Source organism: Artemia sp. Qi Xiang Cuo, chromosome 9 (genome assembly GCF_049724085.1).
Source record: "Artemia sp. Qi Xiang Cuo chromosome 9, ASM4972408v1, whole genome shotgun sequence".
NCBI lineage: Eukaryota > Metazoa > Arthropoda > Branchiopoda > Anostraca > Artemiidae > Artemia > Artemia sp. Qi Xiang Cuo.
Window position 1 is genome coordinate 17,390,354 of NC_142802.1, and position 26,496 is coordinate 17,416,849.

A 26,496-nucleotide genomic window follows, 5' to 3' on the forward strand; every position below is an offset into this window, starting at 1 on the left:
GAAATTCTAGAAATATTTACTAAGAAAGTCTATTATTCCTTATGTCTCCTAGACACCTATTTAAGGGAACAATTCTTTCAGAGCTATCGGCCTCTGAATAAAGTTCAAACGTTTAAAAGCGAAAGCACTGGATTTTTTTTTGGGGCGGAAGTGTACGATGCATCGGATACGATATTGAGAGGCAATCATGACATCTCCCACCATAAAAGGGAGGCACCCAACCAGCCAAAGCTAGCCGACTACCCCAAAACAAACGGTCGCCGTTTTTCTGCTAAAGCCTATGAGAAAAAACCATGGGTAGAATACTCTCTTAAAGAAGACGCCATTTACTGCTTTTGCTGTCGGCACTTTACCTTAACATGAAATCATGGAAATACTTCTGATAATGTAGTGTTTGTCGACACAGGAATGAATAACTGGAAAAAGCTATTCGAAAGGATTGAAAAACACGAGGCTTCAGAAGCTCATAACGAAGCAAATCGCAGCTGGACCAAATATAAAGCAATTAAGTGTGGCACATCTGAGTCAATAGCTACAACTCTTCATTCAAATCGGAAGGAAGCCATAGCGGAAAATCGCCTGCATATAGTCAAACTTGCGAAAGTGGCATGTGCCCTAGCACGCCAAGGGCTCCCATTTCGAGGTCATGATGAACACGACGACTCACACAATCGAGTTAATTTTATAGAAATACTAGAAATGATGACAGAGGGAAACCCAGATCTTCAGCAAAAACTAAAACGTCGGTATGGAAGCTATTTGAGTCCCGACTACCAAAATAGTCTTACAAGCATACTGGCTGACCTCTTTCGAGAACAAACAAGATGCTCTATTAAGAAATATTGGGCAATCTGCGCAGATGAAACGAAAGATCTGTCGAAAAAAGAGCAGCTTGGTTTAATTATTCAGTTTATTGATAGTAATGCTATCATCGGAGAGGAGACATTCGGAAGTACACATCTTGAACAATTAGATGTTGCATCCCTTGCTAATGCAATCAAGGATCTTGTTGAAAAGCACGGACTGGATTGGAGCACCTGTGTGGCTCAAGGCTATGATGGTGCGAGCGTCATGAGCGGCGCATGTAATGGTGTTCAGGCTATTCTTAAAGGATTTGCACCACAAGCTAGGTATATTCATTGTCACGCCCATCGCCTAAATCTTGTGCTTGTGCAGTCAATAGCTTCTTGTACGGAGGTTAGAAACTTCTTTTCTTGCATTCAGGCATTATATGTCTTTCTTAGCCGAAGTGCACCACGTCACGAACTTTTCCTTCGAACCCAACAAGAACGCGGAGTAAAGAAGATTGAGCTCGAGCGGCTAGCCGACACTCGATGGTGCTATTGGTTTTCCTCAATTCAGAAGATCCGGACATGTTTAGGTGCTATTCTCGAAACACTAAGGGTTATTTCAGATGAAGCCAATTCAACAGAGGACCGTTCTGAAGCTTCTGGGTTGCTGGCAACAATTGATGCCAAATTCTTGCTCATTCTTGAAATAATGAGCAGATTATCGGTCCGATAGATATTGCATCCAGACAACTCCAGTCCAAGAGCCTCGTTCTTTCAGGCGTAAATTCTCTGCTTCAAGCAGTTCAACAACAGGTTCTAGAGCTCCGATCTGAAAAGTGTTGGTTTAAGATGGTCGAAGCAACGAAAAGCTTATGCGAGCAGCACTCAATCCAAATAGAGAAGCCTAGATGCTCGGTTGCTATAAGCAGAGGCCTTCTCGATTTTTACGTCGAAACCACTATCGGTGCCAGAGCAAGAAATCGAACAGAAGAGGATCAAATTCAAATTTATAGGTCGGACATTTTATACTTCATAGTCGACCGAGTAACTTCCGATCTGAGACAAAGGTTTGGTGAAACCTCCTCAGTAATCCAAGGCTTAGAAGTGTTTGAGCCAAGTTCACCGAAGTTCCTGGATGCACGTCTAATACAAGACTTTGTGCGTGACTTTCCTACATTATTAGTAAACGAGTTGAATTTTGAGTCGGAGATAGCCTTGGCAAAATCTTATTTACAAAGGATGAAACCAGAATGCCCATCAAAAGCTCTTGCCTACCTCTACATGAACAAAGACGCCTTTGCTGTCATCTCGGAAACTTTCGAAATTTCTTTGACGCTCCCCGTTTCAACTGCCTCTAACGAGAGATTTTTTTCAACGCTTAAGAGGGTTAAGACATATCTCAGAACAACCATGACTGATGAGCAACTTAGCGATTTGTTAGTTATAGTAACCCAGCCGGAAAAAGCGAAAAAGATTGATTATAACATTGCCGTCGACAAGTTTGCTTCCCTGAAGCAACGACGTTTCCCATTAGAATAGTGGCTCTCTCTGGATACTTCATTCGTGATGCAAACAAATTTATGATTTATTTGCTTAATTGTGTTTATATACTTGAATTTTTGTATATCTAATTGTGTTTTATACTTTGTTATCCAAAGAATTTTAAGTTGGCTACCACTTAATTTGGCTAGATTTCCCCCTCCCTTGGATTTTTGCTAATTCAACCCACTTGAGGCTGCCATTGAGACATGGAATATGCCCCTCCCCAGGTTTTTTTTTCATTTCCGCCAGTACGCTTCGCGCCAGAAAACCCCGTTCTAGGCCTTCACTCAATTCAATTCTTAACAAAACAAAATGACATTTCCTAATTATAAATTTTCTTTTTTGGCTTTGATCCTTCACAGCACAATATATGTTTTTAAGTAATTTGCTTCCGTAAAAAGGAGTCTAAGAGGTCCAATATAAGGGATAATACAGTTTTTAATAATATTTCAAAAATATTCGCTACTTCGCGGCCGAAAATGCTCTTTCCAAGCCATCCACTCGCTCTGAATTAGAAACTTTCACCAATTCAAACTTTTTTTCTTTTTTTATAACAGAATATAATCAGCATAGTTTTGTACTTTCCTCACAAAGTAAAAGTGAAAATATGCAAATTTTCTTCCGTGAGGTGGCAAAAATTTTTGAAGTTTGCCCCCCCCCCCAGAATTTTTCTGAATTTACGCCACTGTACCCCCAGGGCATAACTTAAAACCATTGCCCTGAGGGATGTGGGGGAGTGTCCTCCTCAAAAACATATTTTCTATCTGGAAATCAACTACGCTGAACAATATGGCTATCTCAAAATTTTTATTGTATGTGTTTTGGGGAATGATGGGTGTGTGGGGAGCTATTTGCCCTCCAATCACTTTCGACTATTAAAAAGGGAACTAGCCCTTTGAATTTTCAGTCTAATGAGCTTTTATTGAAGTTTCTACGACAACGCCTTCTTCAAAAACCTTATATACCCCCAGGGCATAACTTAAAACCCTTGACCTGAGGGATGTGGGGGAGTTTCCTCCTCAAAAATAAATTTTCTATCTGGAAATCAACTACGCTGAACAAAATGGCTATCTCAAAACTTTGATTGTATGTGTTTGGGAGAATGAAGGTTGTGGGGGGCTGGTTGCCCTCCAATAACTTTCGACTTTTAAAGGATACTAGCCCTTTGAATTTCCAATCGAATGAGCCTGTTTTTCAGTTTCTACGACAACGCCTTCTATAAAAACCTTATATGCCCCCAGGGCGTAACTTAAAACCCTTGCCCTGATGGCTGTGGGGTAGTGTCCTCCTCAAAACAAAATTTCTATCTGGAAATCAACTACGCTGAACAAAATGGCTAACTAAAAATTTTGATTGGATGTGTTTGGGGGAATGAGGGGCGTGGGGGGGCTAGTTGCCCTCCAATCACTTTCGACTATTAAAAAGGACACTAGCCACTCCAATTTCCAATCGAATGAGCCCTTTTCGAAGTTTCTATGACGACTCCATCGATACGAAGTGCCCGGGTATGGAGAAAAAACCAAAAAAAAGAACACATTGTACCCACATCGTTCTTTACTTAGGAAGCGCTAGCGCGCATGTATGGTTTGTAAGTGTGTCGTCGTAAAAAAAAATTAACCTGTTTTCAGTAACAATTTTTCATCATTGCCCCGTCATTTAAGTTCATGTCATGACAACAACTCATGTAGAGTCATGATCTCCGTATGCTTTTGGCCTACTAAACATCAGCTACCCAGTGTGCAACATGGAAATCTGAATTTCGGGGATCCTTACTCGCAATTTCTTCCGATTCCTTGAATGTTTTAAGTATTCTTTTTAGTTCTCTCACCTTGGATAAATCCATAAATCTAAATTGTCTCGAGTAACTGTACAACTTTGTGCCAAGAAGCTTATCTACCACCTCCACTGCTCCAATTTGACTCGTTTTAACTGAGTTTAATAGAAATGACATTGCTCGTGGGCCCCGACCTTTGTATGCATTATTCACTTCTTCCCAGCTTTGAGCCAATATGACCAATATATTGAATATCAGCATTTGATAAATTGGCCAATAACAATGAGGGATTGTAATCATTGGTGTACCTTTCCTTATCTGTACGAGCTATGTCATAAATTCCTTTTCTGTTTTTTTTTGGTTTGTCCCATGAGCCAAACAATCAATCACATCATGCACTTCAATTTGTTTCTTAGAAGGGCGAGGAAAGCCGAATTTGCAATAGCTAATCCATTTCCCTGAATTTCTTTTGTATTTCCGTTGGCAGTACTTGTTGTAGCGGTCCATCTGGTAATCGATCACAAGTTTATGCAGGGTTAGACTCAATAGTTTGTCAGGAAATTGGTATGTTATAATGCTATCAATGTACTTTGTAACTTCCTCCAGTGAAGATATTCCAATGATTGGTACATCGTCTACCCAGAGAATGCAAAGAACATGTGGTGCGTCTCTTGTTCGGTATTCAATTCGCCAAAGGAAATCCTTGATTTTACCCAAGACAGGATTAAACTTTGTACAAATAAGGTCATTGAACATGGCCCTCCATTTTTTTGGAAATGTATAGCCACAGATACAGGGTCCATCTCTGTTAATTCAGCTGGTGTCATTTTATCGATGCCAACCACATGGCTGCTTATGTCATGTAGGTGTTTTGTGAATTCTGGAGAATACCAATCCGCACAGGAGGCTGTAATAAATAACGTTGGCTATAAATTTAATCATCATAAATAACGTTGGCCATTCTTCATCATCAAATTTGAAAGAAGATTTCGTTTCTTATCCTTCTACTAACCTTTTCTTTTAATCATTTCTGTGTTTGATTAAAACACGACGTTTATTTAGACCTACTGCCTTATCCTACTTATATCAGATTTTGACAATCAATTTGAGAACGTCCTTGTTTTCCTCATACTTATCTTTCCTTTTGCCAGCAACCTGTTTAGATCGAATTTTATATTTTTTCTTCTCCTTAAGTTACTTTTTTCTTACTTGTGAAACCATTACAATAAATAATTTTCTCATGGGATTAAATATTATCAAACAGTTCGTGTTTAAGACTCGTATCAAGTACCACGAACCTATCAAAAAATAAAACTAATTTTAAAATATTCAGATATTTTTCTAGTTTAAATTAAAAGATTAAAATTTTTGCTCAGATAGCATAAATATTTTTACAGTTTTATAACTTTAGCTATTCTAACTGAAAACAAAAATAAAATAAAAATTGATTTTTTCAATTTTTGCGTAACGTCACTCATTACGTCATCTATGATTATTAGCACACAATCGGTGTTACATATTACGTCAAGTCACTTATTACTTCATATATGGTTATTATTGACTAAAACATCAAATATATTTGAAAAGACTGCAGTATGAAAATACATCAAAATTGCAGTTTTTCGTAAAAAGTTATTCTATTATTTTTTTTGTTTTTTGACTAATAAAAGGCATTAGAACTTTTAGTTTCCGTAATTCAAACTAGAAAAATACCTGAAAATGTTAAACTTGTGTTGCTTTTTGTTTGATTTAATTGACTCGATGCGTCATCTTATGGGAAGAACTGAAGATAGGATATTAAAAATCTAAATATGAAATAGAACATTCAAGTTTATATGTGTACTATATATGTGCTTTACTTTAAAGAAAACAGTTCTCGCTTGGGAAAAGGAAAAAGGAGAACCGTATTGTCTTCTTGGAATTGATTCTATTCAACTGACAACTATCAACAGGAAAACGGAGGTGCACATTCCAAGATTTCCAACTGAAGTGTGTAAAAAATTTTCATCGACCATAATTTTAGATTTAGAGCCATCTAGGATATTTCACGAGGATCTTCGCATTATCCATAAGCATAAATCTCAGGAACCCGACCTAAATTTTGAATATAACGTTTACAGCACCAAATTTAAAGATGAGAAGCAGGGAACCAAATGCATTTTTGGCGCGTTTATTGTAGAAACAGATGAAGTTTTTAAAGCAAAAATGATTCGCATGGGTTTTTTCGTCATTGAGGAAGACGATAAAACCTATACTTTTTATTCAATATTGCCTTTGTATTTGTTACAAAAAGGCAATAAAAAGGAACTTATAATTATGCGCAACAAAGTCTTTTTAAAACCTATACCGGCTAGACCAGAAAAAAACGTCGTTCCAATCAAATTAATTTTTCATCACTCAATATACGAGAGTTCAAAAAGTATGTCAGATTTCTTGTCTTACTCAATGCTATTATTTTCAGCTCTGAAGGAAACCTACAGACTTCAGTCATTTTCAGATGTAGATAATCCTTATTTTGTTGTCAAATCTATTGAATTATTTTATGAGCCAGGCCAATTTGCTTATAACCTTCCCATTAAAATGGCTCCACTTGCATGTCTTTTACAAAATAAGGTTATTTCTACTGAACAACTAAGACAAAATTTAGCGAAGTTTAAAAAAAGTAAAGAAGTGCAAGAAGCTTATGATAGTTATTATAAAGCGAAAAAAGATTTTGATTTATCACCAAATAAAACAACCTCGAAAGAAATAAATGAATTCAAGGAAGAAATTAATAAATTGAAGGAAGGAGCAACGCAATTAATTACTAACTTGAGGCAAAAAATGTCCAAACGTGAGGATAAAATTAATGCATTGATGCAAGAAATTACCAATTTGAAGCTCGCCATTGCCAATAATAATGAAACTACACAAGCAAGTTTTCTGGATGAAGCGAAAAATGAAAAGTGTCTGCAAAAGGATATAAACAATATCGCAATAGGCCTGCAAATTGAACGTGTTGCAAATGAAAACCAAATAACGGTTTTATATGCTAATACCCATGATGATTTTGGAGGTTATCACATTCATGGAGTAGCAGGAGGCAGGTTCTGCCAAAGCGAGAATAATAACATTGTTATTGACTCACATGAATATTTGAAAGAAGGAAATGAAAGCATAGTATGGAAGCTAGGACGAGCTGCTGGATTTCTTATTCATGAGGTGGCACACATATTCAACGCAACTGATCTTAGAGATCAAGCTAGTGACTCATATGTTATGCACACTGAAGGGTTTAAAGATGAATACTTTCCTCCCTTAGCGTTTCAATTTTCAGAAACAAACATCAACTATATTAGCAACTATATTAAAAGAAGGAATTCCTCCTGCTTTGATAAGCCAGAAAAAATAAAAGCAAAATGTCAAAATTTTAAAACTAGGCAAAAACAGATGGAGACTGGTGAGACAGAAGTATTCCTTTTATGTGATAACAGAGGATTTTTCAGAATTGGACGAAGCCGCAAAACCAACAAACATTATTCAGAGGTAATACAATCGAAAGCTACAAAATATGTAGTAAATGTGTTATTTGTTATCTTAGTTGTCTTATCTGTAATGATTTAGAATTAGTTCTTTACTTTACTATTCATTAGACTTCGTTCTTTACTATAAAAGTTTCTTTGACAACTCCTTTAATACAAAGTGCCTTGTTGGAAAAAGATACAAAGAGTTCACTTCTTTCTTTACTTAGGCAACGCTATTGCTCTACCGATGAACAGTGGAAGACGTACTTCTCCCGGATATCCTTTCCGGGAATATACCTCTAGAAAAAAGGGGGGGAATATTCTTCCTATTAAAAAATGATAAACACTCATCCGTAATCTTTTTTCTGAAAAAAAATCTGAAAAAAACTCATCCGTAATCTTTTTTCTGAAAAAAAATCTGAATTCTGAAAAAAGGCAAATTTTGCCTTTTTTAAAAGACAAAAGTATGAATAATGCAAATTTTCTCAGGATTGTAACTTTTGATTAGAATGAATAAACTCGATTAAAATTATATATTTGAAGTCAGCATAAAAATCCAATTCTTTTGATGGATCTATTGATAATAAAATTCTGTATTTAGAGTTTTGGTTACTATTTAAACGAAACGCTCTTACCATGCAGTTTGACGAACTGTTTGATTACTAAAATATCCTAAATATTTTTGAAGTTTGCAAAGTTTTGCAGTTCTTCTCATACCCTTTGCTTTGTCATAATATAAATACTGCAATCTTGACTCTAGTTAAGTTGCCTCCGGGTTTTTGTCATTCGACCTTGTGTCTCCGGCGTTTACCCTGTATTTATGTCTATTTTGTACAGATATTTTGAAATTAAACCTTGAACCTTGAACCTTATGCAAGTAAGTATAGGCAAGAGTTGGTTCTTTATTATACAAGCTACTACTGCAACTTAAATTCCAGTTACTATGGGCTATAGATCGTCCTTTAATGCAAGTCTTTTATAATTTATAATGAACCACATCGATTCTTTATGCAATTTGTATTATAATTTTTAATGTATTGACTTTAAATATAACTGTACTAGCCTATACTATAGCTAAATGGCCTAAAAAATTTAGCATAGGCAAGAGGTCGTTCTTTATTATATTTTCATAAAGTGAAATCGTTGCTTAAACATTCTAAATATTTCTGCATTTTACAGAGTTTTGCACTTTTTTATCATACTTTTTGCATTTTCATAATATAAATATTGTAATCTTAACTTTAGTGAAGTTGCCTCTTGGTATAGGGAAGAGTTCGATCTTTATTATAATCTGTCCCGTGTTTTAAATTAAAACAATCACAGAAAATCAGGCAACTAAGCAACTCCATTACATGCTGTTTGTTCTTTAGTAATTTTCAGATTGATCCTTTATGTACAAAAATAAAACTAATTTTAAAATTTGAAGATATTTTTCTAGCTTGAATTGAAAGATTCAAACTATTGCTCAGATACCATGGATATTTTGGCAGTTTACACAGAATGCAAAGATCACATAAGGACAAAATCAAAATTATATTCAGAATTCTAAAAAGATGGCAACAATGCAGGCTGATATTTGTAAATTGAGAAACATTTTACGAATGTTTTACCGAGATTACGAAAAATATTCAAAATTACAGTGTTTTTCTATTCATGCTATAGCTCTAGTTAAACTATGACGACATTCATTATTTGCTCAGAGCCTATCTTTCAAATTTTAAAGATGTGAGTTCAAGCCGCTTTGCGGTAACGATTTCCAAAGTCTTTATAAGCAGCAACAATTAAATCAACGTGTTCATTTATCTAGTAGGGTTTCAGACAAGGTGGTGCTAATGATGCACTTTTGATTTGATCTGACTCTATTTTTAGGAGTTCTGGGTTTTTATATTTCTTAGCATTGGACTTATCGTCTCTTACTAGGTTGCTAGCTACTGCTGCAACCCAGATTCACATATACAGCTATGATAGGCAGCGTCGCCGAGTGGTCCAAGGCACTTGTGCTAGCCACCAGTCTCTACGGAGGCTGGTTATTATAGCTTTAGCGATCCTGAACTAAAATATAATTATCTTGTCAAAAGATGAACGTGTATAAATATTGCATTAACTTATTACGTCATATATGGTTATAACCTATATACGATTATAACATTATTCATCAAGCTTGTACACGAAAATGCAGTTTTTTTGTTAAAATTGATTCTATTTTTAAAACTATTTTATTCTTAATTACAAAAGGCACTAGATGTAGCAATTTACTTTAAAATGAGCCATTATACAGCTCTCTATGATTTTCCAGTGCCCAACTTGCTGAGGAGGGAAAAAACGGAAAGAAAAAAAGATAACGTATGTGGAGAATATCGTGGTTAAAGTCAATTTTATTGACTTTTAAGTCACTAGGTTGCTAGCTACCGCTGCAACCAGGATTAAAAAAGTACTTTTAGTTATTTAAGTTACTTTGGGCAAGAGTTCCTTCTTTATTAATATATTTTCCTTGCTGCTAAAGCCAAATGACAGAAAGTTTCCTATATAGGGGTTTTGGACAAGGCAGTTCTAATGGTATACTTTTTGTTTTTATCTGATTTTTTTAGGAGTTATGGGTTTTTATATTTGTTAACATTGGACGTGATCGTCTCTTACTAGGTTGCTAGCTACCGCTGCAACCCGGATGCCACCTGGATTTATGTTGGTCTTATACTTATAACATAGTCTTAAGTTAATTATACATATAAGCCAACATTAATAACTCAATTGGCAGACCTCTGGATTGTGGATCCAAAGGTTACTGGTTAGAATCCGGCTCGAAGCAAAGTTTTAACCATATTTAAATAATTTAATCACTTTAGCTATAGTTCGTTCCTTAATTTAACCATCATCTATATAATTATTCCATTTAACACTCCAGTTACTATGGGTTACAGTTCGTTCCTTAATGTAAAAGTTTCATCGGATATATCAAGAAAAGGCTTGAATTGTCTGTGGTTAGAAGACAAGTGACATTGAGAATTTGTAGTAAAGCTTTCTAATTTAGATAATTATTAATTGAGTAAAAATATATTAAGACGCAAAAACAAATTTTCAAAATACCACTTTTTAAGATAAAGATACAAATCGTGAAATGTGTGGGCTTGGAGGGAACTTGCTCAGTAACCAATTTCCTGACTAAATGCGTCATTGTACCGGAAGGACGTGGTTAGGATTTCATATATATACCCTGATTTTTGAGACTGGGGGCAGACCTTTTGACTTTCAGAGTGAACTTCCGCCCGTTCATGTTCTCATTTGAAATACCTTGGATTTTGTCGAAGCATTGTAAATGTCTCTATCTTTTTTATATATTATTTTAGCTTTTGATACTTGTAGTCTACTCGGGACAGCCAGTCCCAGTAGAAAAAAAATATCCGATTTTATTATATGTAAAATGAATAAAAGTATTGTATTTTAGACAACCTCTCTACGATCTACCGTTAGCCTTCGAACATACCAAGTCGGTACACCTCATTAGTTCGGTCATAGCCTAAGGCACGCTACCAAAGTTTAATTACCTTAGGGCCAGAGTTTATCTCCCCTATAAAGGGAGAATGAAGGCATCTACGACTAAAACACCGAAATACCACAAATAACACTTCATAACAACTGGTGGTTGCTGGAAATACTGGGTCGAGAAGGCTAGATAAAAATAGTAGATTAAAATAAAGTAACTTTACCAGAGAAAAAAATGACTTCCCTATCAACAGTACTTGAAATTGCAAAAGTTATACCAGAGTGCGCGGGTAATTCAGACATAGATGAGTTTATCGGAAAATTAAAAATTTTTGACGAACTAACTGAATCGTTTGAAGATAAGGTCAAAGAGCAATGCGTTGCAGGCAGATTAAAGGGAAGCGCCCTTAAACATTTTGAGGCAATTAAGGAAAGAGAGCCCAAGGACATCAGCACTCTAATTGAATCTTTTAAAACAAGATTCATAGAGACAAGCATCTCCGAGAGGCTAAAAAGGCGGAAATGACGAGACAATAAAGAAAGTACAACTACATACTTTTACCCAAGGGTTACCAAAAAAGTTATTAAGACTAATATTATCGCGGAAACCTGAAAATTTAGAGCAGGCTATAATACTAGTCGAAACAGAGGTAAAAATTGATGAAGCTATGAAAATGTTTGATCAGGTGTCAATAAATAACACAGGAGAAAGTATAAAATATGAAAGGAGACAAAAAAGGGTGATCTTTGAGGAGCTGAATCGTGAACCAAAAAGGCGCGACGGAGGCCGAGGGTCGCCGTCTAGGGAGATAGCTGACAGATTCCACGACCTTGAGAGATTAGCAGCTAATAACTATAGAAAATATGGGCACCCTCCCCCACCAAAGACAGATAGTTGGGGAACCAACAAGGACAGATCAAAAATATTTAGAAATAACCAGGAAACAAACAAACAATTTAAGAGAAACTTTTATTGCTATTATTTTAGCAAACCAAACCACTATGCAGTAGATTGCTGGCATAGAATACGCAAAGAAGGCCAGACGTACAAGATAAGAAACCAATTCAGAACATAGGAGGGCAGAAATTTAGGAAGACAGGGAACAAATAATACTTAGCAAACACCTAATAATATTCCTGAATTTAGGCCTAGAAGGCAAACGGTTAACAATACCCAGGGTTAAAGTAGCAGCGCTGAAGAAAAACTGGGATAATCCCAGAAATTTTTGGCCAAACCGTGGGCATTTAAACGGAGAAACCAGCCTTTAAGGGTCGACAGAGCTGTTTCCTTACAAAGACCCCTATATAGTTTAGAAAGTTGTGATACAAATGCAAATAATAATAATCTACCGATTCTGCGTTGTTTTAAAATTGATTGTTTTCAAAATTTACCATGTTTACTAGATACAGGCGTATATAAATCATTAATTGGAGAGGAATTATTTAATAGGTTTCCTCCTAGTGTCAAAAATCGAGTAAGCAGATGCCAAAATACCCTAAAATCAGTGACAGGGCACAAGCTGACAATTTTGGGAGAATGTCCACTAAAATTTAGTGCAAGGGATAAAGAAATAACAGTAACAGTAATAATATGGAAGCAGCTACCATTTCTTTGTATTCTAGGAGTAAATGCCATCAGAAAATATGGGATTGTATGGGAACCCATATCCAATACAATCACAATAAACCAGGCAAATGAAAATAATAGGCACATTTGCGTAACAACAAATAACGAAAGTGAAGATTCAAATTATAACCTAAAAATAAGCGGAAAAATCACAATAGAAGGCGGAACGACAGCTCAAATTCTAGCTACATTAATTTAAAAAGAAGGAAAGGTTAAAACAATGGATGCCGTAATAGGGGGACACACCATAAAAGAATACCCAATGATGTTCGTGGAAAATCAAGTTACAAAAATTGAAAATGGCATAACATAGTTAAAACCATCAAGTCTAAGTTAAAATAAGATAAAACTGAACCAGGTAGACCGTGGATCATTGGAAAATATTTCAAATTCGGAAAAAAAACCTCTAAACAGCCCAGAATTAAGCGTAAACTTCACTAGCCACGAACATTTATCCTCGTTAAAACTGCAACCACAAGAAGAGTATGGAATGGCGAAAACGGATTTTTTGCAACAATTTGATTTGAAACATTTACTGGAAAACGTAAAAGCTAGGGTGGAAAATATTCTTTGGGATTTTAAATGGACTTTTGCAAGACACAAAGCAGATTACGGATTAACTCACCTAATCACGCACAAGATATCAACAGAGGGCCCTCCAATCAAAAAGTCACCGTATAAAACACCTTATCATTTAAAGCCATGGCTAGAAAGCCAAATAAAAGAAATGGAAGATCAGGGTATAATTAAAGAAAGCATTATTGATTGGTGCTTTCCATTAGTAATAGTCAGAAAAAAAGATGACACCTGGAGACTTTGTATAGAATTTATATCACTAAACGCCGTCACGGTTAAAGAAGTGATGAAGATACAAAGAATTGGTACGATTCTAGATTCGTTAGGGGGTTCAAAATATTACACTAGTTTTCATTGAATAGCAGGATATTGGTAAATAGCTTTAGATGCAGAAACAAAGCATAAAGCTAAAGTAATCTTAGACGATGGGAGAACATTCACATTTGAACGTATGTCTTTTGGCTTATCATTTAGTCCAAATTGGTTCAGTAGGCTAATGAATTTGGTGTTAAAGAGCCTATACTTTCAGAAGAAAAAATAGAGGACACAATCTCACCAGTATATATCAGAAGACCATGTGAATTTTATGACCTTTAACGACCACAACAGTTGGGAGAAGTGAAAGGAATATTTAGCCCAGTCTTGGCTACAAACTTCCCACAAAAAACAAGAGAAAAAAGGAAAAGTTCAATGTTCACTGGATACTAGCGATGAAAGTGACAGAGAAGAGCCTCAAACACAACCTACTGGTTTAAGACATAATAAACCAGAGGTTAGATCCGAATAGGAAGAAAAGTTGGAAGAAACCAAATAATTATCTGATTTTAATACGCTAGATTCATATGCAGTCTTAACACAAAAATGGCTTTTAGAGCAAACGCCATCTACCAGACGCGAGCTAACAGAATGTGACACTGAAAATTCTTCTACAGATACCGATATAGCTAAACCTGGGTAATCGTCAAGAAAACCTTCTTTAAGAGAAAAATTATGGAGAACAGTAAAGAAACCAAAGGGGCAGCAAGAAGTTCCTTTGTCAGCAGCACAAGTCGCTAAAACACTTATGAAGAAGGCCAAACATCAAGAGAAACAAAGATTAAAGATATTTGACGAGGCAACAAAACAGCACTCGGACTCAGAGCCTTGTAAACCGCACTATAGAGACCACAGAAAAACTTGCCAATATTATAAAGAAAAAAAGCAAAAATTTGGAGTCCAGAACTCGGACCAGGAAACGGAAAAAGGCGGAAAAAGCACAGCCCCCAGCAGATTAATATTTGAATAAAACAATTATACAAACAAAATATTAAATAAAAATCAAACGAGTATAAAAGCCACTAAAGAAATATCTATATTTTCTTTTTAATCGGTATACAGATAACCTCAAGTTTTCCTTCAAATATATATCGCCAGTAAAAATTATGACCGTCACATTCTAACGTTAAATTATAGCTCCAATCTGAAGTGACATCATAGGTTGTTGCAAAAATTTGTTTCCGATACGAGATAAGACTTTGCGAGCGGTGAAATGTCAAGACTTGTCAAAACGAATTAGGCTTCGCTTCAAAAAATAGGGGAAATAATTAAGGCCACGTAACTTTTAAAAGGGTGTAGTGAACCTAATTAAATTATACATATTTAGAATCAGAACCCCCCAAAATTTTATTTTGGGGGGGGGGGGATAATTAAAAAAAAAATCTGTTTGTTTCGAAGAAATTTAAAAATAATTATAATTGGAAAGGCAGCGAGGGTTTACCTGAATCTGGACATATACAAGCTAGCTGTAATCTTATTATAATTAGTTATAGTCTAAGAGAATATTTTTTTTATTAGTTACAAATGGTGAAAAGAAAAAAAAGAAATTTTAAAAAAGCGCTATAATGGTTTAAGCAAAACATAGAATAAGCTTAGAAATCAAAAAGAGGCTAGGTAACGGAAACGAAAAGCGATATAAAAAATTAATTATAACCTAAAAAAAAACTTACCAGGAGGTAAAAGCCAACGACAAAATCCATTAAAAATCAGCCAAAAATTAACCCCATCGTCACAAGAAAACCACAGTGGTTCAAGATAATAATTTTTACTCTAGCGATGTATTGGATCTGAGAAAACGAATTGGCAGAGGAGATCCCTAGTTTAAACAATTGGTTTTCACCTGTGCCAACCCAAACACCCAAATCCCAAGCCGTCGAACCCTAACAGAAACTAAACGTATCCACTTTTTATTTAAGAATAAAATATAAACTTTCACAACAAAAAAACTCGCAGTAATGAACAGAAACCCATTCTTATAATCCTCCTAAATTCAAGTTTATTAATAAGCCGCAGATAGTGATCACTCAATTCGAAATTATTTATCATTACAAGCAAATATGTGCCTCTCTTTCTTTGGCAAATAAAATAGTAATTAAAACTAGGATAAAATTGGCAACCAATATATCGTAATAATTGCATTTTAAGGAAGAAATGAGAACTAGCAAATGCAAGGAGAAACTTAATTAAGTGTTAAAAAAAATTAGCTGAAAAACTTCAGTACTTTTCTAACACAAAAACTTTCGAAGAAAATTTTTTAATAATTTAAAAAAAATACAGGTTGTAAAAATTAGACACCCCCCCCACCTCTTGTAAATATGAATATAATGAATTTTATCACAAGGGGCAATCAGCAATAAAACTTGTAAGGTTATTGAAAAAAAAACATGGAATATATAAATATAGGCTTAAAAAAAAACAAAAAAAAAAACATTTTACTGAAAAAGCGGTAAAATACTTGAAAAAACCCTTAGGCTCCATTGAAATATCGGAAAAAAAAGAGAAGGGTTCAAGTTGAAAATATAGCCAGACGAAACTAAAGGGAAAATAAACTGAATGAAGTCTGTTAAACTCTGTTAGACGCACTTATTGAACTTGCCGAACGAACTAGTATGAAAATTGTTCTAAATAAGTACAAATAGGTAGCATTAATACTACGGAGCCACCGTTACATTGGTTAACGCGGGCCGAGATTAATAGAAATATTGGAAAAATGCTCAAAGTAGTCAAGAATAGAAATTTGGCTCCCTTATGTGGAAGTCGTTTTCAGAAAAATGACTAGCATGACATAGAAAATTGAAAGTAAGGCACGTAATAGCCTTAAGAACTTGAAGTTGAAACCTAAGGCAAGACCACTAAAAGTGGGAAAGTTAAAGTGAAAATAGTCATTGTCACTTGTAGGTCAAAAACTGAATTACTGTGTGCCATGAAGGCCAGGTATTTTCGGCAGAAGGGCCACTTTTTCTGAAAAAAAGAATAGCCCAAGAAAAAAATTGTAGCCACAAATTATTAAATAATTAATTATTGTGTGTGCAGGTTCATAATAGTTTTTTTAACTGTAGCCATGACAAGAGGACCAAGAAACGTTATAAGGAGCTACCAGAAGGCAGTCCTGGTAAGTGAACCTTCAGAGTACAGGCAAAGTTATTTGATAATGGCATTACAGCTATAAGGTGAACAGCAAAAAATTTTTTGGCTTATCAGATATAAGCTGTAAAAAAAACCCTTAAACCAAAAAGACATTAAAGCTGAAAAAAAGAGAGATTACAGACAAAAACGTTATAAAACTGTCTAAAGTACCTAAAAATTCGAAAAGAATTGAAAAGCTTAAAAGTCTGAATAGACAAACAGGCTTATAAGATAATGACAGTTAATAACACAAATGGGTTCGAAATAGAACCAAAGTTTTAAAACAAAATGTTTATAGCCGTATATAAGAAAAGTTATATAGTTGTAACAAATGTAATTGAGAAAATATCTACTGTTATAAATACTAGTCTGCACCGTGTTTTGTTTTAAAAATGCTTTAAGTTTTAACCAGTAGTATAATAACATATCTAGTTTTGCGACTTAAATACCTGTGTAAGTTATTACACAATGCTTATTTATATATTCGCTGTTTTAATTTACTTTAAATTTTATCTAGTGATGTAATGTTATATTTAAATATTTGACCTCGAGTCAAAGCATTAATAATTTTCTTTTTTATTGTAAAATATTCTGTTTAGTATTAAGTTTGAAAGAATAATCCAGCAAGGAACATAATGTTTCGATTTAAGCGTGTTTCGATTACTTTTGGAGTGATTAAAAAAAGTGGAGAAAGTAATTAAAGTAATTAACTTTCGAATGTATTGATATATACGAAAATTGAGTGTTTCATTCTACTATATATGTAAAAATATATGCTTTATATGTATACTAATGTGGATATTTATTTTAGATACAACATTAGCTATTTTTTTTGAAAATCAACTTTTTCTTAGAATTTATTCGGATCCATTTTTCCTTCAATCATATTTTGACACATTTTTGGGAAGTAACAAATTTTGAAGACACTTCAAATATATCCTGATACTATCATATCATACTCGATAAACTGATATTTTGAAAACTATAGCAGTAATACAGACTTTACTACAAGTTCATCAGAAAGTGAGATAAAATCAGAACTTAATTTAGGCCTAGAAAATGTGCTACATAGCCCAATGGCTTATGTTATTGAAATATGTGAAAATGCTTTGTGCTGGAAAAATATGTGAAAATTTAAAGATCAAAATGTTATGTGTAATTTACCAAGGCATTTCTAAAACGAAAAATAAACGGTATATCAACCACGTCAAACAGATAAATTAAACTATTAAAGGGAATTAAATTTAAACTCAAATAATTAATAAACTCGTCTAATATAACTTGAAATATAGTTTTGGCAAAACCATTAGTATTATTCTAAAGATGCTTGGGGTAGAGTTAAAACAGATGGTGCATATGAAGAGTGTAAAAGAGTAATTGCCAGTCCCATAGACAGAAAAAAAGTGAAACAAGGATAAATTTTGAATTAATTTCTTCGACAGGAAAGAACGACAAAAATTGACCAGAAACATGACCGTAAGGAAACACATTGAGGGTATACGCACGTAATGACCCATAAATGGCAGCATAATAGCTGTAAACAAAATTAAGTTGTTTTAAAAGAAAAATATTGAGAATTTGGACAATGCTTCTTTAAATGGGGAGTATTGTAGTAAAGCTTTCTAATTTAGTTAATTATTAATTGAGTAAAAATATATTAAGACGCAAAAACAAAGTTTCAAAATACGACTTTTCAAGATAAAGATACAAATCGTAAAATGTGTGGGCTTGGAGGGAACTTGCTCAATAACCAATTTCCTGGCTAAATGCGTCAATGTACCGGAAGGACGTGGTTAGGTTTTTCGTATATATACCCCGATTTTTGAGACTGGAGGCAGACCTTTTGACTTGCAGGGTGAACTTCTGCCCGTTTATTTTCTCATTTGAAATACCTTGGATTTTGTCGGATCATTGTAAATGTCTCTATCTTATTTATATATTATTGTTGCTTTTGAGACTTGTAGTCTACTTGGGACAGCCAGTCCCAGTAGAAAGGATATATCCGATTATATTATATGTTAAATGAATAAAAGTATTGTATTTTAGACAACCTCTCTAAGATCTACCGTTAGCACTCGAACATACCCAGTCGGTACGCCTCATTAGTTCGGTCATAGCCTAAGGCACGTTACCAAAGTTTAATTACCTTAGGTCCAGAGTTTATCTCCCCTATAAAGGGAGAATAAAGGCATCTACGACTAAAACACCCAAATACCACAAATAACATTTCACAACAAATTCATATATAGAAGCCTGCCGAGTGCTTTTTGTAAACATATATTGCCTTTTTGTAAACATATTTTCTATCTGGAAATCAATTACGCTGAACAAAATGGCTATCTTAAAATTTTGATTGGATGTGTTTGGTGAAATGATGGGCTTAGGGGGGGGGGGGTTAGTTGCCCTCTAATCACTGTCGACTATTTAAAAGGGCACTAAAACTCTCAATTTCCAATCGCGTGAGCCCCTTTTGACGTTTCTACGACGACCCCTTCTATAAAAAGTGCTCTGCTCTAAAGGAAATAAAATAATACATAGTACATTGTGCCCACATCGTTCTTATATGCCCTCAGGGCATAACTTAAAACTCTTGCCCTGAGCGTTGTGGGGGAGTGTCCTCCTCAAAAACATTCTGTATGTGGAAATCAACTACGTTGAACAAAATGGCTATCTCAAAATATTGATTGGATGTCTATGGAGGAATGATGGGCGTGGGAGGGGGGGGGGGCTAGTTGCTCTCCAATCACTTTTGACTGTTAAAAAGGGCACTAGACACTCCAATTTCCAATTGAATGTGCCCTTTTCTGAGCCCTTTTTGAATTAGCCTGCCGAGGCTTTTCCACTGGGCCGTCGGGACTTATGTTCTAATTATATACTAACTATATTACATTCAATTATATTATGTTGATTATAGTAGACCTACCACTTATTTTTATTCTAACGTTATTGTATAATTATATTAATTTTGTTATTATATTATATGTATATTAATTGTAATATATTATTATAAATATAATTCATAGTTATATTTATGCCATTATTTATCGTATCATGTTGTATAAAAAATCATTACACTAATTAAATAAATATATCTTATTTAATTATATTTACTTATGTATTTTACAAAAGATTCCTTTACTTGATATTTATCCCTTGTCATAGGCGGAATCTAACCGGCAAATATCCGATCATGAGGCACACTTCCGTCCACTCCACTGTAGCAAGGTATTCAATAACATGATTTTTCCACAAAGCTGTTTTTATACTTTGGATAAATGGATTTTAATGACTGTGTTTATACTTTGGATAAATAGATTTTAAACGCTTTTCAATTGACTCATTTTAAATTAGAGTACAGATAAGACTATGTTATCAGTATTTGTTATTGTACCAGTGTTCGCTTCTATATATAACAAACAGGAAAAAGCGTATGGCTTTTTCTTATTTGGAATAGTCAAAGACGAACATCAAACAATCAGCAGCTAACTAAGTCCAATATGTGGCCTGGTTTGTTCTTTACTAGCTTTCAGCCATCTGTAGAGCCATAATACCGATGAAATTTACATAGTCCCTATTTATGATTAATAATTACTATGGGCTTGAGTTCATTCTTCACTATAACCCCCAAAAATTACTGTATTTTAATAATAATGGATAATTTTATAGAAAACCGTATTGACAAACATCATTTATGATGAACTATATCGGTTCCTTATTTAACTTTATTATAACTGTTTGAAATACTATAAAGTTAGTTACCACGAACTGATTGACAATACTGATGGTTAGAGTTCGGTCTTTAAGTTATCATATATTCTTAAAATTCTTTCTTATATGAACATTTCTTGGTGTAGTGGTTAGCACTGAGCACTGAGCTCAAATCTCGGTTGACTCTTTTTATAAAATGCAGCTTTCTTATACTACCATTTAGGTTTCTGTCGTAATTCATTCTTTTCAAAATTAAATTAGTTACTATGGCCCAGAGTTAATTCTTTAGCATTTCGTGAAAATAGCACTTGCATTTCGCGGTTCTAATGGTGTACTTTTTGTTTTGATCTGACTTTTTTTAGGAGTTATGGGTTTTTTATATTTCTTAACATTGGACGTGATCGTCTCTTACTTGGTTGCTAGCTACTGCTGCAATCTAGATTATTGTAAAACTTTATCATTACTATATCAGTAACTATAATTAAGTTGAGTATGCAATTTAGTATAGGAAATAGTTCGTTCTTTATTATAACGTCATTTAATGTATTAATTAATGGCATTATAGTTCAAGTGTCTAGCACGATCGGCCGTTAATCGAAAGGTTGGTGGTTCAAGGCCACCGAGGGTCGATTTCCTTTAGTTTATAATTCAGCTATAAATAAAACCATGATAACGATGATGCTTAAAACATTCTAATTTACAGTATCGATCCTTTATGTAATACACAAGCTGCAAAGAACGTATAAGGACAAAATTAAAATTATATTCAGAAGTCCAAAAAGATGGCAACAATGCAGGCTGATCTTTGTAAATTGAGAAACATTTTACGAATGTTTTACCGGGATTACGAAAAATATTCAAAATTACAGTGTTTTTCTATTTACGTCATAGCTCTAATTAAATTCTGACAAAATTCATTATTTATCTAGTAAGGTTTCAGACAAGGTGGTTCTAATGATGTACTTTTGATTTGATCTGACTCTAGTTTTAGGAGTTCTGGGTTTTTATATTTCTTAGCATTGGACTGATCGTCTCTTACTAGGTTGCTAGCTATTGCTGCAACCCGCGTTCACATATATAGCTATGAGAGGCAGCGTGACCGAGTCGTCCAAGGCACTGGTGTTAGCCACCAGTCTCTTCGGAGGCGTGGGTTCAAATCTTACCGCTGGTATGTGATTATGATTTATGTACGAAAATCAAATATCTTTGAAAACACTGCAGTATCAAAAGACATCAAAAATGCAGTTTTTAGTGGAAAAATTTATTCTCTTTTAGATATCATTTATTTTAGTTACAAAAGATTTTATCCCAATTAATTTCCTTTAAAATGAGTCATTGAACAACTCTATACGTTGTTCCAGTGCCAAGCTATCTGTGGAAAAGAAGAAAGAAAAAAGAAAAAAATGTCCCGTTTAGGCAGAATTTTGTAGAAGCCGCAACTTGTCTTGATTTTCAAGCCAATATATTTCCCTTTCTCTTTAATCCAAGGGACAGAAAGTTTCCTATACAGGGGTTTCTGACAAGGCGGTTCTAATCGTGTACTTTTTGTTTTGATCTGACTTTTTTTTAGGAGTTATGGGTTTTTATATTTTTCAACATTGGACGTTATCGTCTCTTCTAGGTTGCTAGCTACCACTGCAGCCCGGATAGCTCTAATAAAACTATGACAACATTCATTGTTTTTCTAGTAGGGTTTCAGACAAGGTGGTTCTAATGATGTACTTTTGTTTTGATCTGACTCTATTTTTAGGGGTTCTTGGTTTTTATATTTCTTAGAATTGGACTGATCGTCTCCTACTAGGTTGCTAGCTACTGCTGCAACCCGGATTCACATATATAGCTATGAGAGGCAACGTGGCCGAGTGGTCCAAGGCACTGGTGTTAGCCACCAGTCTCTTCTGAGGCGTGGGCTCAAATCTTACCGCTGGTATACGATTATGATTTATGTACAAAAATCAAATATCTTTGAAAAGACTGCAGTATGAAAAGAGATCAGAAATAGTGGAAAAACTTATTCTCATTTAGAAATAATTTAATTAAGTTACAGAAGATTTTTAACGCAATTTGCTTTCTTTAAAATGAGCCATTGAACAACTCTCTACGATGTTCCAGCACCAAGCTATCTGTGGAAAAAAAGGGCGTGAAGGGGGGGGGGGCTAGTTACCCTTCCATCTCTTTTGACTCTAAAAAACTGAACTAGAACTTTCTATTTCCAATCAAATAAGCCCTCTCTGAAGTTTTTACGAGCATCCCTTCCATAAGTACCATATATTCCCCCAGGGCATAACTTACAACGCCTGCACTTGGGAACTTGGGGGGCTGTGTACACCCCGGAGTTTTTGTTATATAGTCTTTGAGCTATTTTTAAAGAAATGGCTATCTCAAAGTTCTTATCGGATAGGTTTGAGGAAAAAAGGGTGCGGAGGTGGGGTGGCTAGGTGCCCTCCTATCGCTTTTTACTCTTAGAAAGTGAACTAAAACTTTTAATTTCCAATCAAATGAGCCCTCTTTGAAGTTAATACCAGCATCCCTTCTATAAGAACCATATATGCCCCCAGGGAATAATTTACAACTCCTGCCCCGGGCCCTGGAGGGTTTTGTCGACACCGGAGTTTTTGTTATAAGATCATTGAACTGTTTGTAACAAAATAGCTATCTCAAAAATTTGTATCATATTCATTTTGTAGAAAAAGGTGGGAGGGGGCTAGCTGCCCTTAAATCTCTTGACTCTTAAAAAGTGAGCTATAAATTTTAATTTCCATTAAAATTAGCCCTCTATGAAGTTTATACGAGCATCCCTTTTATAAGAACCATACATGGTTTTAGGGCAAAACTTAAAACGCCTGCCCCTGGGCCCTGGAGGGTTGTATTGACACCGGAGTTTGTCTTATCGACCCTTGAACTATTTTTAAAAAATGTCCATCTCAAAATTTTCATCAGATGGGTTTGGAGAAAGTTATGCCCCCAGTAAATTACTTACAATTAGGCCTACTATCTGATTACTATCTGATGCATTTAGGGCTTGAAGGGGGGGGATTAGTTGCCCTCCGATCTCTTTTGAATCTTAAAATTTGAACAAGAACTTTCAATTTTCAATCAAATGAGCCCTCTCCAAAGTTTATGCGAGCTTCCCTTCTATAAGAACTATATATACCCCCAGAGCACAACTTACAATGCCTGCTCTTGGCCCTGGGGGGCTGTGTCAACCCTGGACTTTTCGATATATGGTCTTTTTATTATTAAAAAAAATGGCTATCTCAAAGTTCTTATCGGATAGGTTTAAGGAAAAAATGGCCATGGAGGGGGGGGGGTGGGGGCTAGGTAAACTCAAATCCCTTTTGACTCTTAAAAAGTGAACTAAAAATTTAAATTTCCCATCAAATGAGCCCTCTTTGAAGTTTATAGGAGCATCTCTTCTATAAGAAACATTTATTCCCCCAGGGCGTAACTTACAACGCCTGCGCCCTGGCTCTGGGAGATTTTGTCGACACCGGAGATTTTGTTATATGATCATTGAACTATTTTTAACAAAATAGCTATCTCAAAATTTTTATCGGATTCATTTCTCCTTTTATCGGGTTGTCATCCTCAAAGACCTAATTTCCAAAATTTTCAACTACGTTGAACAAAATGGCATTCTCAAAATACTGACTGGATGTGATTTGAGAAAGGGTGGGCGTAAAAGGGGGGTTGTTTTTCCTCCAATCACTTTCGACTATTAGCAAAGCTTTTTATAAAAAAGCTTATATGCCCTCAGGGATAACTTACAACCCTTGCCCTGAGGGCTCTGGGGGAGGGGGGGTGTCCTTCTCATAAACATAATTTATATGGTAAACATAATTTCATAATTTATTAATGGTGGGCAAGGAAGGGGTGTTAGCCCCCTTTCAATCACTTTTGACCCTTAAAAAGAGCACTAGAACTCTTGATTTCCAATCAAATGAGTCCCCTTTGAAGTTTATACGACAACCCCTTCCTTATGAAGTGCCTCTGGGAAAAAAATAAAAATAAATAATAAAACATTGGAGCCGTATGGCCTTTACTATAGGCAACGCTATAGCATTGCCTCTGATTTTTTTTTTTCCGCCAGTGGCACTTCACTTTCCCCAAACCCATCCGCTACAAATTTTGCGATAGCCAGTTTTTCAAAAATTGTTCAAAAATTAGATAACAAAACTCCGGTGTCAAAACAACCCCCCAGGGCCCGAGGGGTAGGCGTTGTAAGTGTTGTCCTGGGGGCTTATATGGCCAGAGGCAACGCTATAACGTTGCCTATAGGAAAACCCATACGGCTAAAATGTTTTATTACTATTATTTTTTTCCAGAGGCACTTCATATAGAAGAGGTCGTCGTATAAACTTCAAAAAGGGTCGATTGGAAGTTGAGAGTTCTAGTTCCCTATTTTATGGTCAAAAGTGAATGGAAGGCAACTAAAACCCCTTCCACGTCCACCATTTCGCCAAACATATCACATCAAAATTTTGAGATAGCCATTTTGTTCTACGTAGTTGATTTCCAAATAGAAAGTATGATTTTGAGGAGGACAAATCCCCCAGAGCCCTTAGGAAATGGGTTGTAAGTTATGCCCTGGGAGTATATAAGGTTTTTATAGAAAGCTTTGTCTTATAAATTTCAAAAAGGACTCATTCGATCTGAAATTCAAAGGGCTTGTGCCCTTTTTAATAGTCGAAAGTAATTGAAGGGCAAGTAACCTCCCTCTCACGCCCGTCTTTTCCCCAAACACATCCAATCAAAATTTTGAGATAGCCTTTTTGTTCCATGTAGTTAATTTCCAAAAAGAAATTATGTTTTTGAGGAGGACTCCCCCCCCCCCCAGCCCTCAGGGCACGGCTTGTAAATTATGCCCTGGGGGTATATAAGGTTTTTATAGAAAGCTTTGTCGTCGAAACTTTAAAAAGGACTCCTTTGATTGAAAATTCAAAGGGTTAGTGCCCTTTTTAATAGTTAAAAGTGATTGGAGGGCAACTAACCTCCTTCTCACGCCCACCTTTTTCCAAAACACATCCAATCAAAATTTTGAGATAGCCATTTAATCCAACGTAGTTGAAAATTTTGGAATTTCGGTCTGAGGATGACAATTCCTCCCACCCCAGAGCCCTCAAGGCAAGGGTTGTAAGTTATGGCCTGGGGACATATTAAGTTTTTACTGAAAGAATTGTCGCAGAAACTTCAAAAAGGGCTCATTCAATTAGAAATATAAACTGCTAGTGCCCTTTTTAGTAGTCGAAATTGATTGGAAGGCAACTAACACCCCATCCAAGCCCACTATATCCCCAAAAACATCCAATCAAAATTCTGAGATAGCATTTTGTTCAACGTAGTTGAAGGTTCTGGAAAGTATAGCTTCGAACAGGACACTCCCCCCAGAGTCTTCAGGGCAAGGGTTATAGCTTACACCCTGGGGGTATATATGGTTCATATGGAAGGAATGCTCGTATAAACTTCAGAGGGCTCATTTAGAAATTGAAAGTTCTAGTTCACTTTTAAATCGTCAAAATATATTGGAGGATAACCAGCCCTCCCTCCACGCCCTATTTTCCTCAAACCCATCCGATAAGAGCTTTGGGATAGCCATTTTTTTTAAAGTTCGAAGCCGATATAACAAAAAAAATCCGGTTTCGACACAGCCCCCCATGGCCCGGGGGCAGGCGTTGTAAATTATGCCCTGGTGAAAATATGGTTGTTAAGAAAGGGATGCTCGTAAAAACTTCATAGAGGTTTCGGTTGATTGAAAATTGAAAGTTCTTGTTCAGTTTTTGAGACTCAAAAAATTGGAGGGCAACTAGCCCCTCCCCACGCCCCTTTTTCCCTAAATGCATCGGATAAAAATTTAGAGATAGTCATTAAGTTGAAAATTGTTCCAAAGTCAGATAACAGAAACTCAGGCGCTAACACAACCCCAGGGCTATGGGGCAGGCGTTATAAGTTATGCCCTGGGGCTTATATGGTCCTTATGCAAAGGATGCTTGTATAAACTTCAGAAAGGGTTCATTTCATTGGAAATTGAAAGTTCCAGCTCACTTTTTAATAGTC

The 26,496-nt window shown here is 35.4% G+C and overlaps 2 protein-coding genes across 2 annotated transcripts; both read left to right on the forward strand.

Annotated features, from left to right (window-relative positions):
• Positions 1-408: 408 nt before the first annotated feature.
• On the forward strand, positions 409-1,524 carry LOC148948380 (zinc finger MYM-type protein 1-like). The gene has a single exon (XM_089094912.1). It carries the CDS (start codon positions 409-411, stop codon positions 1,522-1,524), a length of 1,116 nt encoding a protein of 371 aa, XP_088951038.1.
• A 116-nt stretch (positions 1,525-1,640) lies between these two features.
• Positions 1,641-2,330, forward strand: LOC148948381 (uncharacterized). The gene has a single exon (XM_089094913.1). It carries the CDS (start codon positions 1,641-1,643, stop codon positions 2,328-2,330), a length of 690 nt encoding a protein of 229 aa, XP_088951039.1.
• Positions 2,331-26,496: the final 24,166 nt, after the last annotated feature.

Bases quoted from the DNA above. Each gene is read 5' to 3' on its own strand.
- LOC148948380 (XM_089094912.1), top strand. From the start codon at position 409: ATGAATAACTGGAAAAAGCTATTCGAAAGGATTGAAAAACACGAGGCT.
- LOC148948381 (XM_089094913.1), top strand. From the start codon at position 1,641: ATGGTCGAAGCAACGAAAAGCTTATGCGAGCAGCACTCAATCCAAATA.